This window comes from Musca autumnalis, unplaced genomic scaffold, assembly GCF_047663935.1.
Source record: "Musca autumnalis isolate F117 unplaced genomic scaffold, ASM4766393v1 scaffold_5, whole genome shotgun sequence".
Classification (NCBI taxonomy): Eukaryota; Metazoa; Arthropoda; class Insecta; order Diptera; family Muscidae; genus Musca; species Musca autumnalis.
This window is the reverse complement of record NW_027412088.1, coordinates 79,403,387-79,431,241: the sequence shown is the minus strand read 5'-3', so window position 1 is coordinate 79,431,241 and position 27,855 is coordinate 79,403,387. Positions and strand designations below refer to the sequence as shown.

Genomic DNA, 27,855 nt, shown 5'->3' with positions numbered 1-27,855 from the left:
CGATCATCGTACACTTCTCATTGTTTGCGTTGTACCTTCTGTAACATTTCCGGCATTGAAACTATGAGTGTTGACAAGATGAACATATGAAATTGGCTCTTCCTCAAACTCTCATGACAAACGCCTATCGGCTTTGTGATCCACGTAAGAAGATTTTGGTTTATCTTTCCTTTAGGTGCACCTGGCGGATATATACCGAATTACCAGGTAGCCCTTTCGGTCCAACGATGTACAACTTTTGTCCCGGAAATGTATACGTTAATAGTATAGGCTATTACCAAAAAAGTTTACAGTTAAAAAGAAAGTTTGTATCCATTTCCGAGATTTGTACCTGTCTATAGGAGAAAGTCTCATATCCCCGGCCAAAAGCCGGCTACTTGACGAATATTTACAATTTAAAGGAACAGCTACAGACGAACTCCGCGATGGTATATGGGACCTATTAACATAACAAGTCACAAAGAATACATCTCCATACAAAAAATAAAATAATGTTTATTTGCATTTTTAACATTAAATTTCATTCCTATACAAAACAGAACATGGAACTTACAACTATTTTTTATTTTACGTATTAAAGAAATAATTAAAAAGAATTAAAAAACGAAGTGTTGGTAAATCCATGTATTAAATCTTTGTATTTTTTCATTTTTTTGCATATTTTACTTTTGCAGTTATCAATAAATCTTTACTACTGGTACTGTGCTGATAGATACTTTTTGGGGTTTTAGGAATCGTACACATTTTTTCATAACTGGGATAATTGTGGTCGAGAGTCCTTTACCCAGCCATTTGGACTTGGAAAAGAAAGAAAAAAATATAGAAAGAAGAATTAAAATAAAATGAAAACAAAAATAATTACTTTTCAAACTTACCAAATATGACACATTTCCCATGGATGTTTAAGAAGGACAGCATTAAATTGTTTATCGCCTATTTCAGCTAAAGCTTTACTACGACTCTCCTCAGTCCAAGCTAAATTCCTCAGGCAATGAAGACCAAGCAGATAGAGAGTATCCAAATAGATGATATCAATAGTGTTATTCCAAAGGGTTGGTTCATCTTCCATACCATGCCAAGTACGAAAATCTCAAGTATTGAGTATACATTTGTTTGTCTTCTCATTCTTATACAATAACATGATGGCATCTAAAGCAGTAATTTCAATGTTGTTTACTACGACAGGTTCATTGATAGATAATTCGTATATATTGTTCTTCAGTGGGTATAAAGGTTCGTGGTATTGGTGGTTTTCGTTTTGATATTGATTCATCTCTAGGAGTATTTGATGATGTTGATCTGGGTGGAGTTGTTAGCAGATATTTAGCAGCACCTGTAGTGGGATTCTGTAACTCATTTTTGCTGTTATCGATAATTGTCGGTAAAATTAAAATGCTTATAATTTCGATAATTAACGAAATTTTTCGGCAAGTTAACGATGAATAAAAAGTAGTCGCTAGCCTCTACCGACACAAACAGTGATGCCAACTTTTCTTTATGTTTTTAGTCATAATTTTGCGATTTAATTTTACCGATTTTTGTCGGTAACAGCAAAAATGAGTTACAGAATCCCACTACTGGTTTGTCCAAATCAATGACTTTAGATGTTATAGGATTAGAATAACCACTTTCATCGTCGGATAAACATTCCGTACTTGCATCATTGTTCATAGCACTGCTATTACTAATAAGTGGCATTTCTTGTTTACTGTCTTATTGACATTTACTTGCGAGGTAAATTCCTAATGTGGTTCTACAGGTTGCACATTCGCACTCCACTTGTTCTTCCTCACTTTCCGAAATGCGATTAATAGATTTGTTTTTCATTGCATTTTCATGACTTTCTCTTTACCGGGAGATTTGTTACTTTTGGTTCTTATGTCACCCAATAACTTTGAACTTCAACTGTTCTATTGTATAATAGGCTTTTTTACAAGTCTAAAAAATGCATGGCACGCAATTGATTGGGAGGTGGCTTCTTAAGAACAGGGTTTGAACGTTTTCCTATTGTTGGAGGCACATCAGGCAATAAACGCACTTGGACTTGGTGTGTTTCAGTGTTCAACTGTTACGGATGTATTTGTTCAAACGCAGGCCAGGCTCCAGCTCCTCCAGCCGGAAGAACGAACAGGAATAAACGACTGCAAATTGTATGAAAAATTTAAATTCGAAAATTTGAAATAATTAAATTTGTTATTAAATTGAAAATGTAAATATAACTGACATATGTATGTATGTATGTTTTAACATATACATACAAAGTTTGTCAAAGTCATTTTGTCAATGAAGGGACGGCAAAGCGAATACAACTCTGTGAGCTGTGAGCGTGAGGTTACCTTGTATCATTGTATCATGGTTTCAAGCTTGGCCGGAGGGTTGTCTGCTCAATGTCCTCAAACAGCGTGGAGTGCGTGACTGTATCAAACGCTTTTGATAAGTCAAGCGCCACCATCACTGTTCTATCGCACGGCCGTATCTGGTTGAGTCCTTGACAAATATGTGTGGTATTGGCGTGCAGCGCAGTTGTCGTGCTCTGCTGCTTACGGAATCCATGCTGATGATCGGCAACTTAATAGTTGTTTCTGATACTGGGGAGGACTAAGGCCTCAAGGGTCTTTGCTACGGGCGAAAAAAGCGAAATCGGCCTGTACGATTCACTTTTGCTGGCATTCTTGCCCGGCTTCCGTAGTGGTACCACCCGGCCCATTTTCCAGACTTCGGGAACAATGAGGGTGGATAGCGACAAGTTGAGAACTTTAGTGAGATACTCCACTCCTCATATAATCCACGGCTCATCTAGCTGCTTCAGCATTACCATGGAGATTCCATCAGGGCCCAACGCTTTGGATGATTTAGCGTTCCTGATGGCATTGGCAACATCATCCATTGTAAACTGTGGTGGTTCCTCCTCGGCAGGAAGAGATCTGATGCGACGTAATACTCTTCTCTTCGCCCTGTCACTCTCGGGGTGCTCGACAAACTGACTTGAAATAACTTGCGCACCTCTTCGGGCCAGTCAACGTAACGTCGCCAAACGTGACTGAGGTCCTATCTTCCCTTCTTCCAGGGTTCGAGAGTGACTTAACCGTTGCCCACAATTCACCTATACCGGCTCCAATGTTGCAACTCTTCAGATAATTTAACCACTTGTTCCGCTTATGCTCGCCGACCAGCCTGTTAACTTCCAGTGTCAGCTCCCTGACTCTGGGGTCATTGGGGTTGGTTCGACGAAGCTCATCACGCTCATTTGCTAATCCCGTCGCCTCTGCTGGGAAGTTTGGTTTTACTTCGGGTATTCGACCAGCAGGGATATGGCGAGCGGCTGCAGCAGTGATGATGTCTCGGAACGTCCTTTCCGCTACCAGAACATCAGAAAGATTGAGCAGTTCTCCGAAGCGGTGATTAGTGAACTCTCTGAAACCCGGCCAATCAGCTTTCTTATGATTGACGAATGTGCGGGGTTCAGAGGTAATGAAATCGGGTGGTCTGCTAATGGAGACAATTATAGGGAGATGGTCTGATCCAAGGAAAATGACGGGTTGCCAGGTAACGTCATTTGTCAGACCAAGTGACACGATGGTTATATCTGGCGAGCTGTGACACTCTCCTCTAATTCTGGTAGGGGCGTCCTCATTGACCGTGCAAAACTTAGAGCTGTCAATCTGCTCAGCCAGCGCTGTACCTCTCTGGTCGTTTCCGAGGGCCGAATGCCACTTCTCATGATGCGCATTAAAGTCCCCCAGGACCAGACAATTATGACCTTCCAAAAGCGTGCTAATGTTAGGCACGTAATCTGAGATACAGCTATTTTTCGGCGGGATGTATACGTTCAGCAACTCTATCTCGGCAGTTCCACACCTGACTGCTACCCCCATACATTCCATGTACGGGTCATTAGAGACAGGCTCAAGCGAGATAGGTCTGTATTGGACAGACTGGTGCAATAGGAAAGCTAATCCCCAACCTCCACTTCTGGTGCGATCTTTCCTTAGCACATTGTAACCATCACAATGTTGTAAGCTACAGTTGTTGTTGAGCTTGGTTTCTTGCACCGCAGCGACCTTGATGTTCTTCCGACTCATGAAATATACTATTTCCTCGATCTTACCTCGGAGTCCATTGCAATTAAATTGCAAAAAGGATGCATTCTCTGGAATTGGGACAACAACGGCTGGTGTTAAAGGCTGCATGTGCGGTTGTTGTCGAGGGGACTGCGGGGGAGTTTCGTAGTCAGACAACGAGCAAGTTTCGTAATCCGACGACGACTCACTGGGGACTGTGTTCACGCAGCATGCAGCAACATAGTCCCTGTCGTAGTCCCTCGCGTGGACAAGTCCAGAGCAACCCCTTAAATGCGCCCACTCCTGACATCTATTGCATCTCACCGAAGGATGTGGGTGAAGATGCGGATGTGACAAACTGAGCACAGATATATTGGTCCTGGGGTTTCCTCCGTCCCGGCAAGGACCAAAAGAATTCAGAGCAGGCATTCCGGGATATTCTGCTCCCAACACAAAAAAAAAAAAATACAAACATATGTACACTTATGCTAAGTTTACATTTACGAAATCCACCCGATTTCAAATGTCAATTCCATAGCTCAAACGTCAAATGAAATCTCATCTGGATTTCATTTGACGTTTAACCTATGGAATTGACAGTTGAAATCAAGTGGATTTCGTAAATGTAAACCAAGCATTAGGTGGCAGCCGCTGGCCGGAGCGATGATTTTGTGTTGTTCCGGGTCAATCCGGTACGAAAGAACCCGCTACCGTGGGATTGTGGGAATATAGTGGGCAATCAATGTGTAATTTTTTGGTCATTTGCATTCCTTTCTCGATTACAAAGGTAATACATTCAATTTCAATTTATTTCCATAAATGGGAACCTAGCCTATAGGACCAAGAGCGGTTCCAAAAGCTACAAAACATATATTCCTCATTTTCATACTGGGTATAAAGACTGGAAGAGATGAATTTGACATACAAATGCAAAGACGTAAAAGAAATATTAAAAGAAAACGGGCAAGAACGACGTTAACTTCGGCCGGGTCGAACTTGTTATACCCTCCACCAGTAAAAAGTACAACTGAACAATTAGTTACAAGTAGTTAGTTTCCTTATACCCTAAATTACGAGTTGTATTGCAGTAAAATGGAACAATTAGTTTCCTTTCGTTTATGAAGAAGGCTAAATACTAAATTTCAGCATGTTCGGTAAAACAATGTAACAATGTAAATTCCTCATCATGTGGGTTATCCCGACAAAAAACTCTAATGTAACCGTACTATAAATACCAAATTTCCGATATTTTGGTAAGATAACCTTTATGGAGATATAGGAAGACGTGGACTTATATTGATAATTCTCTTCTGAAATATTTTATAAGCCCATGGAAGACTAAATAAAAAAATGTCAGTCATTTCGGTAGGATATTGACATCACAACCTTCAGAATTACGAAAATCGGGAGGTACCGTTCTATGGGGGCTATATCGAAACGTGTACCTATACCGACGAATTTCGATCGGAAAGGTTTTTACCGCCGACGTAGACTATATACCAAATTTCGGCCATTTCGATGGGTTGTTGGGGCCACAAACTTCAAAATATATTAAGGCGTGGACCGTGGAAAAATTTCTGGGGGAAAGTTGTATACCCCTAACAAACATTAAATACCAAATGGCGGCTACATAAAGGCGTGGACCCGTAGCGACAAATTTCTAGGGGAAAGTTGTATACCACCTACAAACACTGGATACCAAATTTCAGCCATTTCGGTGGAATATTGAGGTCATAACCTTCAAAATACCGAATATTGGGAGGTACCGTTCTATGGCTTTGACCGATACCGACAAATTTAGAGGGGAAAATTGAATACCTCCAACAAGGATTAAATACCAAATTTCAGCCATTTCGATGGGTTATTGTGGGCAAAAATACCGAAAATCGGAAGGTACCTTTCTATTGGGGCTATATTAAGGCGTGGACCTGTACGGAAAATTTTCTGGGGGAACGTTTAATACCAACAACAAATACTAAATACCAAATTTCAGCCATTTCGGCGGAATATTGAGGCCAAGGCCTTCAAAATACCGAAAATTGGGAGGTACCGTTCTTTGGGGGCTATATCAAGGCGTGTACCTGTAACTACAAATTTCTGGGGAAAATTTGTATACCCCCAACGAAGACTAATTACCAAATTTCAGTCATATTGGTGTAATATTGAAGCCAAGGCCGAAAACTGGGAGTTACCAGTCTATGCGATATCTCCGTTATTTGGCCACCTACGCCAACCTACTTTGCGTTATTGTAAAGATGGGATTTTCTACTTTCATAGTCAGACTTTTCTTTTGGGAAGTCCCCAACCTAAACTGTGATATTCGATATTATAATAAAAATCGCAAAAATGAAAAGTTGTGATATCTTCGTTGTTTGACCCCCTACGACAAACTACTTTGAAAGGTTATATTTTCTACTTTCATTGTCTGGTTTTGCGTTTAGTATACCCTTGAAAGAAGCTGAGATATTTGCTATGGAAAAAAACGTTGACTTTTTCTCTAAATAAGCATTCTGACCCTTAAATACTATCCGACCATCACCACCATCAATAGGCTTCTTTTCCTTCAGGACCGTTCGATTTAAGAACGCCTAATTTCATGAAATTTCAATGCAATAATTTCACGAAATTATACGTTCATAGATCGAAGGGTCCTGGAGGAGAAGAAGCCTATTGATGTTGGTGATGGTTGGATAATATTTAAGGGTCGGTTCGTCCCGGTCCACACTAGAGTGAATTTCATTAAAAAAATTTCATGAAATTAGGTTTTCTTAGATCCTCACTACTACAATTTCATGATTTTACTCTACTATGTCCCGGTCAACACAATAACGATTTCAATAAAATAATTTAATGAAATTGGGCGTTCTTAGATCGAGTTCCCCACTACAGCAATTTCATAAAATTAAAATTACATTAGTATGAATTTCGATCTAAGAACGCCGGATTTCATGAAATGATTTCATTGAAATTACTTTAGTGTGGACCGGGATTATGAAACTCGATCTAGAAACGCATAATTTCATGAAGTTTTTTTTTTTTCAATGAAATCTCCCTAGTATAGACCAGGACATACTAAAGTCCCGGTCCACACTAGAGTGATTTCATTGAAAAAATTGCATGAAATTATGCGTCTCTAGATCGACCTCCATGGTAGAGTAAAATCATAAAATTGCTGTAGTGGGGAATTCGATTTAAGAACACCTAATTTCATGAAATTTTTTAATGAAATTCACGCTAGTGTGGACCAGGACAAAGCAATTTTATGAAATGTGACCTTCGACTTTTGAGCGAAATGAAACGATAGCAGACGTTGAAATTTGACATATGCAAAAGCTGCATGTTGGGTGAACATTTCAATAACCGTTGAACTATATTAAAGAGGTGAATTTAAATGCTTATATTTTAACAAATTTTTAGTTTTGTGTTAATGGCTTTCCCAAAAACTTTCCTTTGAAATATATATTTTTTAATATTTTTAACTTGTAGATTTCTTCTAATGGGCCCGTTGATGTAGATTCGACAATAGCTTTTTTACACTATTGTCGGTTTTGCAGAATTGTGAGTTTTTGTTAATGCTTCATAGGTAATATCGTATTGAACCAAAAATATGAATAAAGTTGATATTGCCACCAACAACTGAAAAAAAAAGAAATATAATAATGAAATTTAATTTCAAGGTGTATACTTTAATGACTTGAAGAAACATACCGATGTTATAAAGTTTAGATTCAATGCTGCCAGTCCACAGATTACGTTACTTCGTGTATCGGACATCAATTGAAGTATGAAATGTCGAAACTGGTAAAGGGAAAGAACACACATAAAATTTGAAGAATAGGAAAATGAATTATTAAATTTAAAATAATGAAAATTGATACATGTAAAATATGAAATCTGCCTAGTCAGTGCTAAATTGTGTAGACATTTTTTTACAAATATACCTACCAGGCTACACTTCTAACATATCAACAATTCAGACTGATTACAGTTTTAACTCAAAGGATAAAACACAGTTCAAAAAATAAGCCTCCGCATGCTCTTGGAAGCAAGTGACGAAGATAGAAGGAGTACAACATCATCCGCTACTGGGACTAATGTCATGGCATAAAAGTCTTATACACCTGTACCTCCAGAATCGAACACCCATTATCTAGGCAAAACTTCTTTGTGAAGGTGAAAAAGCGTAAAGCGAAGCTCCCCTCAAACATCCACAGCAACAAGGAAGGAGGAAAAACTTTTATCAGAGGTATCACAGGAAGAATATCTCTTTCTTCTGATCTGGTTTTTGGTAATAAATGAAATTCCAGCTGTAAACTAAGATGTTGGCTTATGCTGATTATGTAGTAGTAGTGATAAGTGGCAAATTTTTATCGACCCTGTCTTATCTTATGCCAGAGCACGTACAACTGGTCTTGGAGTCGACCAGGAGAAGACGGAACTCGTACTATTCACTAAAAACGCAACGCTTTCTTCCGTCTTAATTGATAGTCACCTTGAATCAGACAACAGGAATCACATAAACGATTATATCGGCGGGCCTTAAGTCGAGTCATCTGCCATAAACTCTCGATTTATTCTTGATTGCAGAAGGCTCTGTAGTATATACGAAATATCGTTAAATTTTCCTAGGCTCAAAGTCATTAATATAAGCGGAAACAAATTAGCAGATGAAGTAGCTCGAGTTGGCTATATGTCAATCGATCTGCAAAGACTTAGCTTGAGAAGGCAAACCGCAGTTGGCTTTTGGGTATCCAAAGAAATCAGGCCTGCTATTTCTCAGGATAGAACGACTTCCCTTTCTTACTCGATAAGTTAGGTATGAGAAACACTGAGGTACTTATTATGGGCCACTGTTAAGATGTTATGTTATAACGTTAAGATGTTATGTGAAAAGGCAGAAGAGATAGAGACGGTCGAACACCTACGTTACAGATATCGTTGTTGCGCACAATAAGACACCGACAATTTACATCAAGTTTGAAGATCGGTTATATCTGTCCACTTCTTTCGGTATCTCCCCCACAAAAGTTCAAAATTTTTCTCTTAAATGGTGAGCATGATAACTCTCAAATGATTCAGCCAATTGAGTCCAAGAGTTGTTCCTCAATCCCACGGTAGCGGGTTCTTTCGTACCGGATTGACCCGCCGGAACCACACAACATCAGCGGCTGCCATCTCAGTGTACATGTGTTTGTGTATGTTTCGTTTTTCTGTGTTGGGAGCAGCATATCCCGGAATGCCTGCTACGAATTCTTTTGGTCCGTGCCGGGACGGAGGAAAACCCAGAACCAATTTATTTGTGCTCAGTTTGTCACATTTGCATCTTCACCCATATCTAACCTTCGGTGAGATGCAATAGATGTCAGGAGTGCGTGCATCTAAGGGGTTGCTCTGGACTTGTCCACGTGAGGGACAATGTTGCTGCATGCTGCGTGAATACAGTCCCCAGTGAGTCGTCATCGGATTACGAAACTCCCTCGTCGTCAGATTATGAAACTCTTCCGCAGTCTCCTCGACAGCAACCGGACACGCAGCCTTTAACACCAGCCGTTGTTGTACCAATCCCAGAAAATGCATCCTTTTTGCAATTTAATTGCAATGGACTCCGAGGTAAGAGCGAGCGAATAGTAGATTTCATGAGTCGGAAGAACATCAAGGTCGCGGCGTGCAAGAAACCAAGCTCAACAACAACTGTAGCTTACAACGTTGTGATGGTTACAACGTGTTAAGGAAGTCTGTCCAATGCAGACCTATCTCGCTTGAGCCTGTCTCTAATGACTCGTACATGGAATGTATGGGTGGAACTTCCTTCAGGTGTGGAACTTCCGAGATAGAGTTGCTGAACGTATACATCCCACCGAGAAATAGCTGTATGTCAGATTACGAGCCCGCTTTTGGAAGGTCATAATCTTCCGGTCCTGGGGGACTTAAATGCGCATCATGAGATGTGGCATTCGGCCCTCGGAAACTTTCAGAGGAGTACAGTGCTGGCTGAGCAGATTGATAGCTCTAAGTTTTGCACGGTCAATGAGGACGCCCCTGCCAGAATTAGAGGAGAGTGGCACAGTTCGCCAGACATAACCATCTCGGTCTGACAAATGACGTTGCCTGGCAACCCGTCATTTCCCTTGGATCAGACCATCTCCACATAATTGTCTGCATTAGCAGACCACCGATTTCGTCACCTCTGAACGCCGCACGTTCGTCAATCATTGGCCGAGTTTCAGAGAATTCACCAATCGCCGCTTCAGAGAACTGTCCAATACTTCTTTTGTTCGGGTAGCGGAAAGGACGTTCCGAGACATAATCACAGCTGCAGCCGCCCGAAGTGAGACTAAACTTCCCAGCAGAGGCGACGGGATTAGCAAATGAGCGTGATGAGCTTCGTCGAGTCAATGACCCCAGAGTCAGGAGGCTGACACTGGAAGTTAACAGGCTGGTCGGCGAACATAAGCGGAACAAGTGGTTAAATCATCTGAAGAGTTGCAACATTGGAGCCGGTATAAGTGAATTGTGGGCAACGGTTAAGTCACTCTCGAACCCTGGAAGGATGGAAGATAGGACCTCAGTCACGTTTGGGGGCGTTACGTTGACTGACCCGAAGAGGTGCGCAAGTTATTTCAATCGTATCAGGAATAGCTATCAAGTTGCTGATCATCAGCATGGATTCCGTAAGCAGCACAGCACGACAACAGCGCTGCATGCCATCTCCACATATATTTGTCAAGGACTCAACCAGAGACCGCCTTGTGATAGAACAGTGGCACGTTACTTATCAAAAGCCTTTGATAAGTCAAGCACTCCACGCTGTTTGAGGACATTGAGCAGACAACCCTCTGGCTAAGCTTCAAAGGTTGGATAGTCAACTATATGTGCGGACGCCAGTCGTACGTGATATTCAGGAACAAGAAGTCCAAACCCCGTAGAGTGAAACAGGGAGTTCCCCAAGGTGGGGTGATATCTCCGGAACTGTTTAACCTCTACCTCTCCTTTATTCCGTCCCCTCGTAACGTATGCGGATAATTGCACGATCCTGCCGTCAGGTACCTTCCCTGATGACATCTGTGAGAGACTGAACTCATAATTAACCGACCTTACCACCCTTTTCCACAAGAGGAATATGCAGATTTCCGCCACAAAATCTACAACCACTCTGTTCACCATATGGACAGCGCAGTTAGGAAGAGAATTGAATGTCGTGGTCGACGGTAGCAGAATTCCTACCACTAACTGCCCCAAAATTGTAGGGGTCACATTCGACACTACTTTCAAATAGTGCGCGCACGCTGCTGCTATCTGCGATAAACTGAAAAGTAGGAACAAGGTCCTCCAGTCCCTAGCCGACAGCACTTGGGGTGCAGATAAAGAAGCCTTGTTGACCACATATAACGCGATAGGTCGGTCTGTGGTAAGCTATTCGGCGCCAGTTTGGTCCCTAGAATTATGTAATATGAACTGGAAAAAGATTCAAACTTGTCAGAATGTCACCCTAAGAACAGCAACAGGGTGCCTCCTCAAGTCTTCACTGGACCATCTACATGAGGAGGCAAAGATTCTTCCCGTAAAGCAACACAATGAGATGCTTTCGTTGCAGTACTTGCTTGGGTCTTACCGTGAGAGCCATCCCAATCACCATTTGCTTGCTAGGGCCGACACATTCAGGAAGGATATTCATGCTATAGAGAGGGAGGTCCAACAATATAGGAGAGAACCCCTAGATCAAAAGGCATATCAAGCAGGTTTTAATAGTATTCACACGGATGCAGTTGCTAACGCCATAAGCAAATATAGTGTAAATAAAGTTCTCGGAGTACATACCCCATCTATGACAGCTGAGGAGCGTCAGCTGCCACGACAAACCAGAGTAGTTTTGGCTCAACTACAATGGGTATGGCAGTCGCCTAAATTCTTATTGGGCAGAAATCGACAGCGCCGTGTAAGACATCTGCCCAGTATGCAATACAAAACACCATTTCAACAGCCTCGCCAAACCTACTCATTTAACTACAGTGGATCTGTGGTTACATCCCATCGAAGCAGCCACTTTCCTGGAACTGGAGATAAACCCAGAGCCAGATTGAACAGAAGAATAAACATACAAACATAATAATAAACACTGTTACAACAATAACCAATACTTTCCATAACTCCAAAAAATACAGATTCCAGCACTGTCCCTACACCCAACAACAAAATGAGTACCATTAAGTACTTTTCGTATACTTATGGTACATATTTCGACGACATATCTCAACCCTACACTGACATTAATACAAAATAATAACAGTAATCGTAATACCAAAACTCAAAATTCCAGTTGTGTCCGTTAAACCAAATCCAATTTGTACCAAATTCAGAACAATTTAGAACGGTCGTACCCATAAGTACGAATTTTCAGAACTTCCTTAATCCAACAGGCCTACAATAATCATAATTTCAAATTGCAGGATTCCACCGCTATTCGTTCACCTAAATCCAAAATGTACCAAATTTAGTACCATTTAGTACTTTTCGTATCCATAAGTACAATTTTTCAAAACAACCTGAATCCTACTCTTCGACTGTAATCGTAATTCCAAATTTCAAATTTAGTACTTCTTCTATACATAAGTACGAAATTCCAAAACTACCTAAATCCTACATTCCAACAGTAATCGTAATTCCAAATTTCAGGACTACAGCTCTATCCGTTCACGAAAATACAAATTGTTCCATTCAAATGCAAATTGTGCTAAATTTAGTACCATTTAGTACTTTTCGTACACTTATGGTTCGAATTTCCAAAAACTTTTCATTGTTGCTCTCCATCAGTGACCCTCATTTCAAATTTCAGGGTTTCTATCTGTTGCTTCAAATATAAATTGTACTAAATTTAGTACTATTTAATAATTTTCGTATACTTATAGTTCGAATTTCCAAAAGCCTTTCTTGTTTACTCTACATCAGTGACCCTCATTCCAAAATTCAGGATTTCAGCTCTGTCCGTTCACCCACATCCACATTGTACAACATTTAGTAACATTTACTACTTTTCGTACACTTAGGGTTGAATTTTCAAAAACCTTTGGTACCTATTTCTAAGTCTTCATTAGTGACTCTCATTCCAAATTTCAAAACTCTAGCTCTTCCCGTTTGACTTATACAAAGGTACCCTATTTATGGTGACGTAGGGGATGGAAGGAACGATCCTGACCGGTTTTAACATGGCAAATCCCAGGATTTATCTTGGTCCCTCTTTCATCTCAAGTGGACACTGACCTCCCCGTGGTGTCACCTGGGGAACTGCCTTTAACACCCGTTAAAGGTAGTGAGCTAACATGTGCCGCGCGTTCACCCATAAGAACGTTAAAAACTTGGGTTTGGACGTCGGGTTAGTAACCCTCCCCTAGAAAAAACAGCCTACTATGAAAAAACGAAAGAAAAGAAAAACAAACCCCTCTAAAGTTGACGAACCCGCAAACGTTTTAAGGACCATGATCTGCGAATCTACACCCGGAATGTTCGCACTCTTTATAGAGCAGGTGCAGTCTTCGCATTTGCAGACGTACTTGAAAAGTACTAGGCCGATATTACTGCCATACAGGAAATACGATGGATTGGGAAAGGCGTCACAACAACACCTAAAGGTGACGCACTGTATTATAGCTGCCATGACGTAAAGCATGAGTTTGGTTGCGGATTCGTAGTTAGTCGGAGGCTAAAACATCTGGTATCCAATTTCACCCCAGGGAATGAAAGACTTTCTTCAATTCGAATAAAAGCTAAATTCTTCGACCTAAAGCTTTATCTGCACTCATGCTCCCATTGAAGAAAAGGACGAACAGACCAAAGATATATTTTACGAGCGCTTAGAAGAAACATATGACCGTTGCCCTGCCCATGACATTAAAATCATTCTAGGCGATTTTAATGCTTGGAAAGGAGAATATCTTTGGCCCAACAGTCTCCACAGTGAAACATCTGACAATGGTATGAGGCTGATAGACTTTGCAGCTTGCAAAAAATATGGTAGTTAGCAGTACCAGATTTAATCATCTCTATATTCATAAGGGCACCTGGCTGTCTCCAGATCAAAGAACAACTAATCAAATTGATCATGTTGTGATAGATGGATGACATTCATCGAGCGTTTTGGATGTACGATCGTTCCGAGGCGCAAACATTGATTCGGACCACTACCTTGTTGCAGCAAAAGTACGCACCCTGTAAAACGTAGCAAACAAAGTACGAACAGACACAACACGAAAGTTAGACATCGGTTAGCTGCAATCACAACAGATAGCCACAGCATATTCCACCCAACTATCCCAATTGCTTAATCAAAGCACTCCTCTTCCCGATAACATATCAGCGCAATGGCAAAGTATTGCCCACTCCATGCAAACAGCGGCAAAATCCATACTTGGATACCAGAGACCTACACCAAGGAATCCATGGTATGATCAGGAGTGTCGTGCTGCCACCGAAGAGAAAAATGCGGCATATAGGGCTACTTTACAATCCGTAGCAACGCGTAGCGCACGAGAGAGATACAGGGAGAAAAGGAGAGAGGAGAAACGTCTTTTCCGCAGGAAAAAGAGAGAGATGGAAAAGCGGGAGTGTGAAAAAAATCGAGAAGTACAGGAACCAGAATGAAGTCCGAAAATTCTACCAAAGAGTGAAGCATCAAACTGATGACTTTGGTACAGGCACATCCTCCTGTAGAGACCAGCAAGGTAATTTAGTAACTGATACAGATAGTGTGCTCAGGAGAGGGAAAGAACATTTTTCAAAACTGTTGGTATCCAATAGCAGCGAAGACGACGAAGATACCACATACCCAATCCCAGAAGATGGTATTGAATGTATACCTCCCAGCCAAGATGAGGTAAAGACAGCAATAAATCGGCTGAAGAATAATAAGGCATCAGGAGCCGATGGCTTACAAGCCGAGCTGCTCAAAACCGGAGGCAACACGCTGATAGGGTGTATTCATCACCCGACGATTGGAACCTGAGTATCCTGTGCCCCGTCCACAAGAAAGGAGGTAAGACTCTATGCTCTAATTATAGGGGCATAAGTCTACTCCCTATTGCCTACAAGATCGTGTCAGGGATATTGTGCGAACGACTAAAGCCAATGGTCAACGAGATAATTGGACTATACCAATGCGGCTTTAGACCTGGCCATTGACCAGATATTTACCCTGCGGCAAATCCTGGATAAGACCCAAGAGATGCAGATCGACACCTACCACCTTTTTGTCGATTATAAAGCACAATTCGACAGCCCGCTGCGTTCAAAGGTATTCCAAGCCATTATGAATTTGGTATCCCCGCAAAGCTCATCCGTCTTTGCAAAATGACTTTAACTGACACGAGGTCCTCAGTTAAAATAGGAAAGAACCTCTCCGAAGAGTTTGGTACCAAAAGAGGTTTCAGACAAGGAGACAGCCTTTCGTGTGACCTCTTCAACATCCTGCTAGAAAAGGTTATACGAGAGGCAAACGTCAAAAGAAGTGGCACAATCTACACCAATAGTCACATGTTACTTGCTTATGCTGATGATATAGACATCATGGGTCGATCAGTAAAAGAAGTAACTGATACCTTTATAAAAGTCGAAGGAGAATCTGCTAAAGTGGGTCTGGCGGTAAACGGTGAGAAGACCAAGTTGATGGTGTCGACGCGCAATGCGTCCATTGAGCTCGGACCGACTGTGGAAGTTGGTTCCTATAATATTGAGGTAGTAAAAGACTTCGTCTACCTCGGCACCTCCGTCAACACAACAAACGACATCAGTTGTGAAATAAAAAGAAGAATTGTATTGGCCAACAGATGCTACTTTGGATTAAGTAAGCAGTTTAAAAACAAAGCCACATCTCGTCAAACAAAAATAACGCTCTACAAAACACTGATACTACCCGTGCTGATGTATGGCTCCGAAGCCTGGGTACTTGCGCAAGCAGACATGGCAGTGCTTGGTGTGTTTGAGAGAAAAATTCTTCGAAAGATCTACGGACCAATCTGCGTTGACGGTGAATATCGACGTCGCATGAACCACGAGCTGTATCTGCTATACAACGACATCAATATTGTTAAACGTATCGAGATGCAGCGATTGCGTTGGCTAGGCCATATCAAAAGAATGAGCGATGATGAACCCACTAAAAAGGCGTATGAATACATGCCACATGGCGGTGCACGCAGAATTGGCAGGCCAAGGAATAGATGGCGCAAACAAGTGGATGATGAGATGACAAGGCGCGGTATTCCAGAGAGCAAAGCAACAAATAGAGAGGAATGGAGATCTCTTCTTAGTTCGGCCTATAGAACAAATGTTCTGTAATGGGCCAGCTAAGTAAGTAAGTAAGTAAGCTGTTCCCGTTTGACTTATACAAAGGGTACCCTATTAGTACCATTTAGTACTTTTAGTACCCTTCTAGTTCGAATTTCCAAAACCCAGCCTTATCTCACCTCTACAGACCTCCAACAACCCATACTCAAAATTTGAAGCTTCTAGCTTCAGCCGTTTCGCCTGGGCGTTGATGAATCAGTCAGTCAGTGAGTCACTCACGTCACCGCTCCTTTATATATTAGGTGTGTACGATAACTTTCCCAGCAATACTCAGCAAGTTCCAGCAACTTCTCTTAGTGAATGTTACTCTCTCAAGCAAGAAAAATTGCAGAAAGTTATCGAACAGCAATTTGCCAAAACTTGCAAGAAAGTCAGTGTTTCCGAAAATAGGTCTGTACGATAACCCATAAATTCGTACAAATTTTTACTGAATGCTGATCGATAACAAAATTATCCAGCAAAAGAGAGCGAGTTCGGAGAGATTTTTGGAGAGCTTTGTGACTGAGAACTTGCAAATTTTTGTTGGGAAAATTTGTCCCGCAAAAAATTTGCAAGTCTGATCAGCTGACTTCTAATCACCTGTTCAATGTAAACAACTCGAAATGTTGACATGTTTGACCAAGAAAATTTCACAATTGCACATTTTTTTTTAAATTCTAAAGCTGGGTACACATTGTCAGTTTTGAATGTCGATATTTCGCAATTATCGATAACTGTCAAACCGTCCAGCAACCACAAAACATTTTGTGGTTGCATGATGAATGACAAACATGAACGGCCACACTAGCAAGCAACAACAAAGCTGTCATTCAAAACTGACAATATGTACGCAGCTTAAAGCGTTGTGGATAGGATTAAAGCATTAAATAAGTAAACTGCAATTTTAAAATTTTAATGTTTGTTCCGTTTGGTTTAAAATATCAAAAGAAACAAAAACAATTTTCATACATTTTCGGAAACAGCTGACTTTCCTGCATGTTTTTGCAAAATGCTGTTCGATAACTTTCTGCAATTTTTCTAGCTTGAGAGAGTAAAATTCACAGAGAGAGGTTGCTGGAACTGACTGAGTAATTATTGATGGGCAAGTTATCGTACACACCTAAAGCTGAGTACACATTGCTAGTTTTGAATAGATGTGTACGATAACTTTCCCAGCAATAATTACTCAGTCAGTTCCAGCAACCTCTCTCTGTGAATTTTACTCTCTCAAGCTAGAAAAATTGCAGAAAGTTATCGAACAGCATTTTGCAAAAAACTTGCAAGAAAGTCAGCTGTTCGCAGTCACAAAACTCTCCAAAAATTTCTCCAAACTCGCTCTCTTTTGCTGGATAATTTTGTTATCGAACAGCATACAGTAAAAATTTGTACGAATTTGTACAAATTTTTGGGTTATCGTACAGACCTAATGACAGCTTTGTTGGTGCTTGCTAGTGTGGCCGTTAATTTTTGTCATTCATCATGCAACCACAAAATGCTTTCTGGACGGTTGGACAGTTATCGATAACTGTGAAATATCGACATTCAAAACTGACAATGTGTACTGCTCTTAATGTATTAAATTTGTTTTTCTTTTGCTATTTTAAACCAAACGGAACAAAAATATAAATTTTAAAATTGCAGTTTACTTATTAAATGCTTTAATCCTATCCACAACGCTTTAGAATCTAAAAAATGTGCAATTGTGAAATTTTCGTGGTCAAAATTGTTAACATTACGAGTTGTTTACATTAAACAGGTGATTAAAAGTCAGCTGATCAGACTTGCAAATTTTTGCGGGACAAATTTTCCCAGCAAAAATTTGCAAGTTCTCAGTCACAAAGCTCTCCAAAAATCTCTCCGAACTCGCTCTCTTTTGCTGGATAATTTTGTTATCGATCAGCATTCAGTAAAAATTTGTACGAATTTGTACAAATTTTTGGGTTATCGTACAGGCCTATTTATAGATTATAGGGCCCAAATGCTTATTTCAATCCGTTACAAACGAAAAACAAACTTAATATACCCTCCGGCTATAAAAATTACTTAAATATTTGTTCTTACCGTTGGTTCCAAAGCCATACTCTCATAACGGGTGGTACTTAGCAAAAATGTGGCCTTGGTTTTCTGTAATAGAAGTGTTGAACATGTGTCACCTTGTACTTTTATATCCACTTCTCCAATTCGAAAACAACTTACCTTACCCTGTACATTTTCATTGTAGTACAAAATCAATGTCATTTTCCCTATATGCATACAGGTCCATACCACAGAATAGGCGGTCCATGCCAAATTTGAATTTTCCCAATTACTCAAATATTTGTAAATAAGAAAAATATTAATGCTGATATTAATAAAGGAACCGACATAGACCAAGATTATGGAATGCGAGAAGGCATTGTTGATATCCCTTGTGAATTGTTCCAATTTGGCATAGAGGGAACGAATGAAATGCAGCTCCAGACGAAAATCAAGAATTGCCCTCTTCGAGGTATGGGAATTCTCAAGTAATGCAGTTAAGAGATCATATAACCAATCCGAACGTTGGGCGGTAAGATATAACAAGGTATAATATTGGACCAGCGAGATGTGTATAATAATATTCGGTATTAGATATACGGTACTGGTTCTCAAGAAATTCAACCATATACCGAAACTATAAAAATAACCCACAATGAGGGTGGATATTAGATGGGTTGCAATCAACATCAAATGCATGCGTATAAACCACTGTAGGCCACGATAGTCCACATGGATATTATGCTGCCACAATATGCGATCGAAGTCAATGATAAAATTGTAGAATTTCCAAAATGTTTCACGTCCCAGGAAGATGGTTAGAAGTATCTCCATCAAATGCATTAAATAGACCAAATATTCACTGAAATATAACGGTTTCTGGACAGTGGGTAATTCTATGTTCGATGAGGTATATTCATCATAAACACAAACTACCAAACCGAGATAGAGTCCAGCACACCACAGAAAGTGGGCGTAATAGAGTAAGCGATCCTTGGTGGTTTCCGTTGGCTTTTTCGGTTTATCTACAGCCATGGGAGCACACAGAAATATTTGGGAAATTTTCAACAAACCTTTGGTGGTCTTATAAAGTTGTTTCTCCAAATGTTGACGTTTCAGATCATCGTTCGGAGCATGATTAACTTCATTCTTTCTTGGGAATTTATTTTCATTCGAATGAAATTTAAGATTTCTCTTAGCTTTGATGAACATTTTTATTGTTGCTTTTTAAGGTCCGCACAAGTTTTGGTTGGTTGATTGGTTCTTTTGAATTATTTTTCTTATTTTATTGTCGGTTATGGTTTAATGTTTTATTTCGTTTTTTCGACTGGTGTTGGTTTATTGGATTGGTGTTGTTGATTCCATGGTGTTAATGTTGGTGTTAACTGTCTTCGTGTGTGTGTATGTGTGAGCGTTTTGATAAATAGTTTTTTAATTGGTCAGTTTGTAATTAATTATACTTAACACCATGACGAGTAGTCAGTCAGATACATTTGGTATTTGTTGTATTTAACAGGTGGAACAGGTTATATGACTTGTTGACATGTGCTTTGCTTTGGGGTGTTAAAAGGTAGGCGTTTCTCAACTCCCATTAATTTGCTCTTAAATAGACGAGATTAATAATCTTCTAATACATATTTCCGTCTTTTGCCCTTCGGGAAGCATAGCTAAGTGCTACCGGACACGACGACAGATAATAGCTCTTGATCGTTATAGAGAAGTTTGTCTGTATTGGGCATAAACGAATAAAATAAACTGGATGTAGGATTTCGAGTTAAATGTCCTGCTACCAATGTTCCGTTGTTGAAGGTGCGAATACATATTTGTGTACCCTCCACTTTGTTTCTCTAACGAAAGTACCCATATCCACCATTTTAGGTGGAGTAGTTTTTTGACCACTGGGAACTCATTATCTAATTTTAGCTAATTCGGTCAAAAAATACCTTAAATCGGGGATAACGTTTTTGCCTTCTGTCTATTAGATGAAACCTTAAAAGGTCTGCCGTCTACTAGAGAAGGCCTTAAAGGGCCTACTAGAGAGGACTCTACTAGAGAAGACCTTAAAAGGTCTTCCGTCTACTAGAGAGGACCTAGAAAAGACCTGCAAAGCCTTCTGTCTATTAGATAATACCTTAAAAGGTCTTCCGTCTACTAGAGAAGGCCTTAAAAGGTTTTTTGTCTACTAGAGAAGAGCTTAAAAGGTCTTCCGTCTACTAGGGAGGACCTTAAAATGTCTTCTATCTACTAAAGGAGACCTGCAAAGGTCTTATATCTACTAGAGAGGACCTGAAAAAGTCTTCTGTCTACTAGGGAACACCTTGAAATATCTTCTGTCTACTAGAGAAGACCTTAAAAGATCTTCCGTCTACTAGAGAAGACCTTAAAATATCTTTTGTCTACTAGAAAAGACCTGAAAAAGCCTTCTGTCTATTTGATAAAACCTTAAAAGCTCTTCCATCTACTAGAGAAGACCTTAAAGATTTTTTTGTCTACTAGAGGGTGACGTAGGGGATGGAAGATACCAAGGAACGGTCCTGACCGGTTTTAACATGGCAAAGCCCAGGATTTATATTGGTCCTTCTTTCATCTCAAGTGAACACTGACCTCCTCGTGGTGTCACCTGGGGAACTGGCTTTAAAACACGTTAAAGGTAGTGAGCTAACATGTGCCGCGCGTTCAACCATAAAAACGTTAAAAAGTTGGGTTTGGGCGTCGGGTTAGTAACCCACCTCTAGAAAAAAACAGCCTACTATCAAAAAACGAAAGAAAAGAAAAACAAACCCCTCTAAAGTTGACGAACCCCGCAAACGTTTTAAGGACCATGATCTGCGAATCTGCACCTGGAATGTTCGCACTCTTTATAGGGAAGGTGCTCACGGTGTGCCTTAAACAAATTTAAATGGAAGGTGCTTATACCTGGGAAGTTTTTGCAGATTCTAAAACTACAATGCTCATAGATGAGAAATGTCAAGAAACAAAAAAAATCGCCGGAGGGATTTTCAAATAAATCGCGATTAAGGTTCATATTTTTAGGGTTCTTTAGGTTTTCACGATTTTTCTTGGAAACCGCGAGTACTATGTAAATTAGCCTAAGGAAAACGTTGTAGCTTTAAAAATTCTCCACAAGATTGACCTTTATGATATTTTCGTAGGTTTTACCGTTTTTGAGATATAGAAGTTCAAATTGAGACAATGCACTGACTGTATCGCCTATTTATAAAACAATGTCATTACTGCAATTTCTCTAATTAAACTTATATATCTTGAAAACGGTATAACCTAGGAAAAAATAAATCATCCAATCTTGTAGAGAATTTTCACAGCTTCAACATTTTCTTTAGTCCCATTTTGATATGACTTGCGGTTTCCAAGCAAAATCTTGAAGACTTAAGATAAAAACCTAAAAATTTGAACTGAACCTCTCAAAAATGGTAAAACCTACGAAAAAACCAAAAGGTCAGTCTTGTAGAGAATTTGCGCAGCTACAACATTTTCTTTAGACTCATTTCGATACGACTTGCGGTTTCCAAGCAAAATCGTGAAAACCTAAAGAATCCCTAAAAATGTGAACTTAAATCGCGATTTATTTGAAAATACCTCCGGCGATTTTTTTTTGTTTCTTGATATTTCTCATCTATGAGCATTGTAGTTTTAGAATCTGCAAAAACTTCCCAGGTGTAAGCACCTTCTATTTAAATTTGGTTAAGGCACACCGTATGCTGTCTTCGCATTGGCAGACGTACTGGAAAAGTACAAGGCCGATATTACTGCCATATAGGAAATGTGATGGATTGGGAAAGGCGTCACAACAACACCTAAAGGTGACGCACTGTATTATAACTGTGATGACGTAAACCATGAGTTTGGTTGCGGATTCGTAGTTAGTCGGAGGATAAAACATCTGGTATCCAACTTCACCCCAGTGAATGAAAGACTTGCTGCAATTCGAATAAAAGCTAAATTCTTCAACATCAGCTTTATCTGCGCTCATCTGCACTGAAGAAAAGGACGAACAGACCAAAGATATATTTTACGAGTGCTTAGAAGAAACATATGACCGTTGCCCTGCCCATGACATTAAAATCATTCTAGGCGATTTTAATGCCAAAATTGGAAAGGAGAATATCTTTGGCCCAACAGTCGGGAAATTCAGTCTCTACAGTGAAACATCTGACAATGGAATGAGACTGATAGACTTCGCAGCGGCAAAAACCATGTACTAGATTAAAGCATCTCGATATTCATAAGGGCACCTGGCTGTCTCCAGATCAAAGAACAAGTAATCAAATTTATCATGTTGTGATAGATGGAAGACATTCATCGAGCGTGTTGGATGCACGATCGTTCCGAGGCGCAAACATTGATTCGGACCACTACCTTGTTGCATCAAAGGTACGTACCCGTCTAAACGTTGCAAATAAAGCGCGAACAGACACAACGCGGAAGTTGGACATCGATAGGCTGCAAACACAACAGATAGCCACAGCATATTCGACTCAACTAGCCCAGTTGCTTAACGCGAGCACTCCTTGTCCCGATAACATAACAACACAATGGCAAAATATTGCCCACTCCATGAAAACAGCCGCAAAATCCATACTTGGATTCCAGATACCTCCACAAAGGAATTCATGATATGACCAGGAGTGTCGTGCTGCTATCGAAGAGAAAAATGCGGCATATAGAGCTACTTTACAATCAGTAGCAACGCTTAGCGCACGTGAGAGATATCGGGAGAAAAGGAGAGAAGAGAAACGTCTTTTCCGCAAGAAAAAGAGAGAAATGGAAAAGCGGGAGTGTGAAAAAAATCGAGATGTACAGGAGCCAGAATGAAGTCCGAAAATTCTAACAAAGAGTGAAACATCAAACAGATGGCTTTCGTACAGGCACATCCTTCTGTAAAGACCAGCGAGGTAATCTGGTAACAGATACAGATAGTGTGGAAGGATATGGAAGGAACATTTTTCCGATGATACCACAGATCCAATCCCAGAGGATGGTATAGAATGTATACCACACGGCCAAGATGAGGTAAAAACAGCAATCAACCGGCTGAAGAATAATCAAGCAGTAGGAGCCGATGGTTTACCTGCCGAGCTGTTTAAAACCGTAGGCGACGCACTGATAAGGTGTATGCATCAGCTAGTTAGCACCATCTGGCAGGAAGAACGCGTACCCGACGATTGGAACCTGAGCATCCTGTGTTCCGTCCACAAGAAAGGAGATAAGACCGTATGCTCCAACTATAGGGGCATACGTCTTCTCCCTGTTGCCTATAAGATAGTGTCAGGGATATTGTGCGAACGACTAGAGCCAATGGTCAACGAAATAATTGGACCATACCAATGTGGCTTTAGACCTTGGCAAGTCCAACATTGATCAGATATTTACCCTGCGGCAAATCCTAGAGACGACCCAAGAGATGCAGATCGACACATATCACCTTTTTGTCGATTATAAAGCAGCATTCGACAGTCCACTTCAATCAAACGTATTCCATGCAATGTCTAAATTTGGTATCCGCGCAAAGCTCATCCGGCTTTGTAAGATGACTTTAACTGAAGCTAGGTATGGCTCCGAAGCATGTGTACTTGCACAAGCAGATAAGGCAGTGCTTGGCGTGTTTGAGAGAAATATTCTTCGAAAGATCTATGGGCCGATTTGCGTTGACGGTGAATATCGACGTCGTATGAACCACGAACTATATAAGCTATACAAAGACATGAATATAGTTAAACGTATCGAGATGCAACGATTGCGTTGGCTAGGCCATATCATAGGAATGAACGATGATGAACCCGCTAAAAATGCGTAAGAATACATGCCACATGGCGGTGCACGCAGAATCGAGAGGCCTAAGCTTCGATGGTGCATACAAGTGGATGAAGAAATGAAAAGGCGCGGTATTCCAAAATGCGAAGCGAAAAACAGAGAGGATTAGAGATCTTTTCTTAGTTCGGTCTATGGGACAAATGTTCTGTAATGGGCCAACTAAGTAAGAAGACATTAAAAGTTTTCCGTCTACTAGAGAGGGCCTTAAAATGTCTTCGGTCTACTAAAGAAGACCTTAAAAGGTCTTATATCTACTAGAAAGGACCTGAAAAGGTGTATCTAATAATGTCTTCTATTGTGCGGTGCCTTTATATGGGGGCTATACCAAAACATGGACCTATGTTGGCAATTTTGGTCGAGATGTTTTGTTATCACTAAAAGAACCTCAAATGTCAAATTTCAGCAAGTTCGGACAAAAAATCCAGCTAAAACCTCAAAATACCTAAATACCTCTATATGGGATCTACTCCAAATCGTGGAACCATGTAAAAATTTTTTTGGTGGAAAAGTTCTGTGGTCACTGGGAACCTCAAATGTCAAATTACAGGTTGTTCGGTCGAAAAATGTAGAAGATATCTTACACAGAAAAAAAGCCACCCTGAAAATTTTGATTAAAAGCTTTATCACCATATTTTTGTCGAATGGCGATAAAATATTACGAATATATAGGGAAAATGTTTATCAAACATGAAAATGTTACTAGAAAGCGATCAATAAACGATTTCAAACAAATAATTTATTGAAATCTGTTTATGGTTATTAATTAATTTCTGTAGTTAAAATGGTTTTCAACGTTTGTCGCATGTTCTCGCTCTCAAGAGCGAGAGAAACAACAATATTAGGGCATAAAGAGAGCGCTACAACAATGTGCTGTGTTTTTTTCTTGAGATGTGAGTATCGCTGCTATGTATATTTCAAAGCATGGTCATGGAATTTTTGCGGCATGAAGGGAAGGAGCGTTTGTGTGGCATTTGGCTTGTTTATTTATTTGTGCTCGGGTGAAGGCTTGTATGTTGTTACTGTGTTTTGTTGCTGATTTTTATGAACTTAACAAACGAAGAGGGAAAAAAAACGGTACGAGTTCTCATGTTTTGTTCTGTTTGTTCGTGCGCACAAATTTTCCGAACATTTTCGATCTTTTGTGGGGGAGGTACCGGAAGGAGTGGACCGATATAGCTCATCTTCGAACTTAAACTAAGTTTGGGCAAAATATTACGAAAGCCAAAATTTGAACCGAATCGGTTCATCCGTTCGAGAGTTATCGTGCGCTCCAGCCAGCCAGACAGACAGACAGACAGACGGACGGACATTGCTAAATCGACTCCAAATTGTCTGAAACACATTTCGTCCAAACATACTTGGGGTCTAAAACCATTATTTCGATGAGGCACATTTTGCCCGTATGAAAGTGTATATACCCTCGTTAGCATAAATGCTGACGGTATAATAAAATGTATTTTTGTATATTTTTATTAAATAAAATCAATTGTTTTTTCTCCGTTATATTTCACGGTGCTCTTGAACAAAATTTAAATGGAAGGTGCTTACACCTGGGAAGTTTTAGCGGATTCTGAAACTACAATGTTCACAGATGAGAAAAATCAAAAACAATATAAATCGCGATTTAAGTTGACATTTTTAAGGGTCCGCAAGTCCTATCGAAATGGGACTAAAGAAATCCAATATTTAAAATTTGGCCGGAGGGAAGTCTGCTCGATATTCCCAAACAGGTTGAGAATTTTTGTGAGATATTCGACTCCCAGGTCATCCAGCTGTGCGGCGTTCCGAAGTGATGAAATCGGGCTGTATGTTGATGGAGATAATTATGGTGAGATGGTCTGACCCAAAAGAAAAGATGGGTTGCCAGCTGACGTCATTTGTCAGACCAGGTGACAGCATGGTTATGTTTGACGAACTGTGACACTCTCCGCTAATTCTGTTACGGTCGTTCGGTGGGATGTATACATTAATCAACTGTACCTCAGAAGTTCCACAACTGACCTTCTATGTACGGGCCAAGCGAGATAGGTCTAATCCCCCAGCAACATAGTCCCTGTCGTAGTTCCTCGCATGGACGAGTTCAGAACAACCCCTGAGGTGCACCACTCACGGCATTTATTGCATCTCACCAAAGGTTGAGTGTTGTGGATGCGGATGTGACAAACTGACCAAAATTTCCGGAGCAGGCATTCCGGTATAAACTGCTACCAATACAGAAAAACGGAACGAATACAAACAAGTGTACGCTGTGCCGCTGGCCGGAACACGGGTGTTGTATGCTTCCAGGTCAATTCGGCATCCTGTAGCGGCTCGCCATATATCTGCTGGTCGAATACCCGAAGTGAGTTTATGTGCTGGCACTGGAAGTAAAGAGGTTTGTCGGTGAGCATAAGTGGAATAAGTCATCTGAAGAGTTGCAACATTGAAGTGGGAATAAGTGCATTGCGGGCAAGGGTTAATTCACTTCCTTTCGATCCCCTTAAAGAAGGAAAATAGGACCCCAGTCACGTTTGGCGACACTACGCTGATCCGAAGAGGTGCGCAAGTTAATGCAATCGACAGAGTGTCGAGCAGAAGAGAAGAGAAGAATCCTACTTCGCATTTGATCTCTTCCTGTCGAGGGTAAATCACCATAATATACAACGTATACGACCAAAGCGTTGGGCCCTGACGCTGGCCGAGTATCTCACTAAACTTCTCAACTTGTCGCTAGCCATCCACATCGTTGCCGAAGTCTGGAAAATTTGCATCCAAGCAAGAATGCCAGCAAAGGTGAATCGTACTGGCAGATTTCGCTTTTGTCGCCCGTAGCAAAGACCCTTGCGGCTTTAGTCTTCCTTAGCTTTAGAAATAGCTATTCAGTTGTCGAATATCAGAATGGGTTCTGTTTGCCTTCGGTCGAGTTTGAAATGATGGATAATCAATTATATGTGTGGACGCCAAACTTAGGTGGAATTCAGGAACAAAATGTCCAAGCCCCGTAGGATTCCCAAGGTGGGGTGATATATCCGGAACTGGTTAACCTCTGCCTCTCCTGTGAAATAAATAAATAAATAAACCATCCCAAATTTCTAGGGGTCGCATTCACAACATGTTCATGTCGTCCCCGCCAGCAGCCAGCCAGCAGCACTTGGGGTGCAAATAAATAAACCATGTTGACCACATATAATGCGATAGGTCGGTCTGTGGTAAGCTATGCGGCGCCCGTTTGGTCCGCGAATATAAGTGGAACGCAAAGGAAAAACCTGTCAGAATGCCGCCCTGAGAACTGCAACAGGGTGCCTTCTTATGTTTTTAGTGAACCATTTGCATGAGGAGACAAAGATTTTTCCGGTACACCAACACCATCAGGGGTGCCAAGATGGTTGTTTTCCCGCTACTTGTGGTGATTTTTGAAGTACAAAAACCACTGTTTAAGCAGGAATATCAACTGTTTTAAGGTAAAAATCGTTACAGACCTATGGTGCGTATGTGGCTGTAGCGATTTTTACCTCGGAACAGTTAGCATACCTGAACACCATGGCATGCTTTCGTTGCAGTAGTTGCTCGGTTGTTACCGTAGTAGCCACCCTAATCACCATATGGTGGAAAGGACTGCTGTAACGTGACAAATGTCACATACGTACAACAA

The 27,855-nt window shown here is 40.6% G+C and overlaps 1 protein-coding gene across 1 annotated transcript; it reads right to left on the bottom strand.

Annotated features, from left to right (window-relative positions):
* Positions 1 to 7,592: 7,592 nt before the first annotated feature.
* On the bottom strand, positions 7,593 to 19,604 carry Gr59f (Gustatory receptor 59f). The gene is made up of 4 exons (XM_073990965.1): positions 18,573 to 19,604; positions 18,438 to 18,500; positions 7,770 to 7,859; positions 7,593 to 7,697 (listed from the first exon to the last, which is right to left on the bottom strand). Exons 1-4 carry the CDS (start codon positions 19,602 to 19,604, stop codon positions 7,593 to 7,595), a joined length of 1,290 nt encoding a protein of 429 aa, XP_073847066.1.
* Positions 19,605 to 27,855: the final 8,251 nt, after the last annotated feature.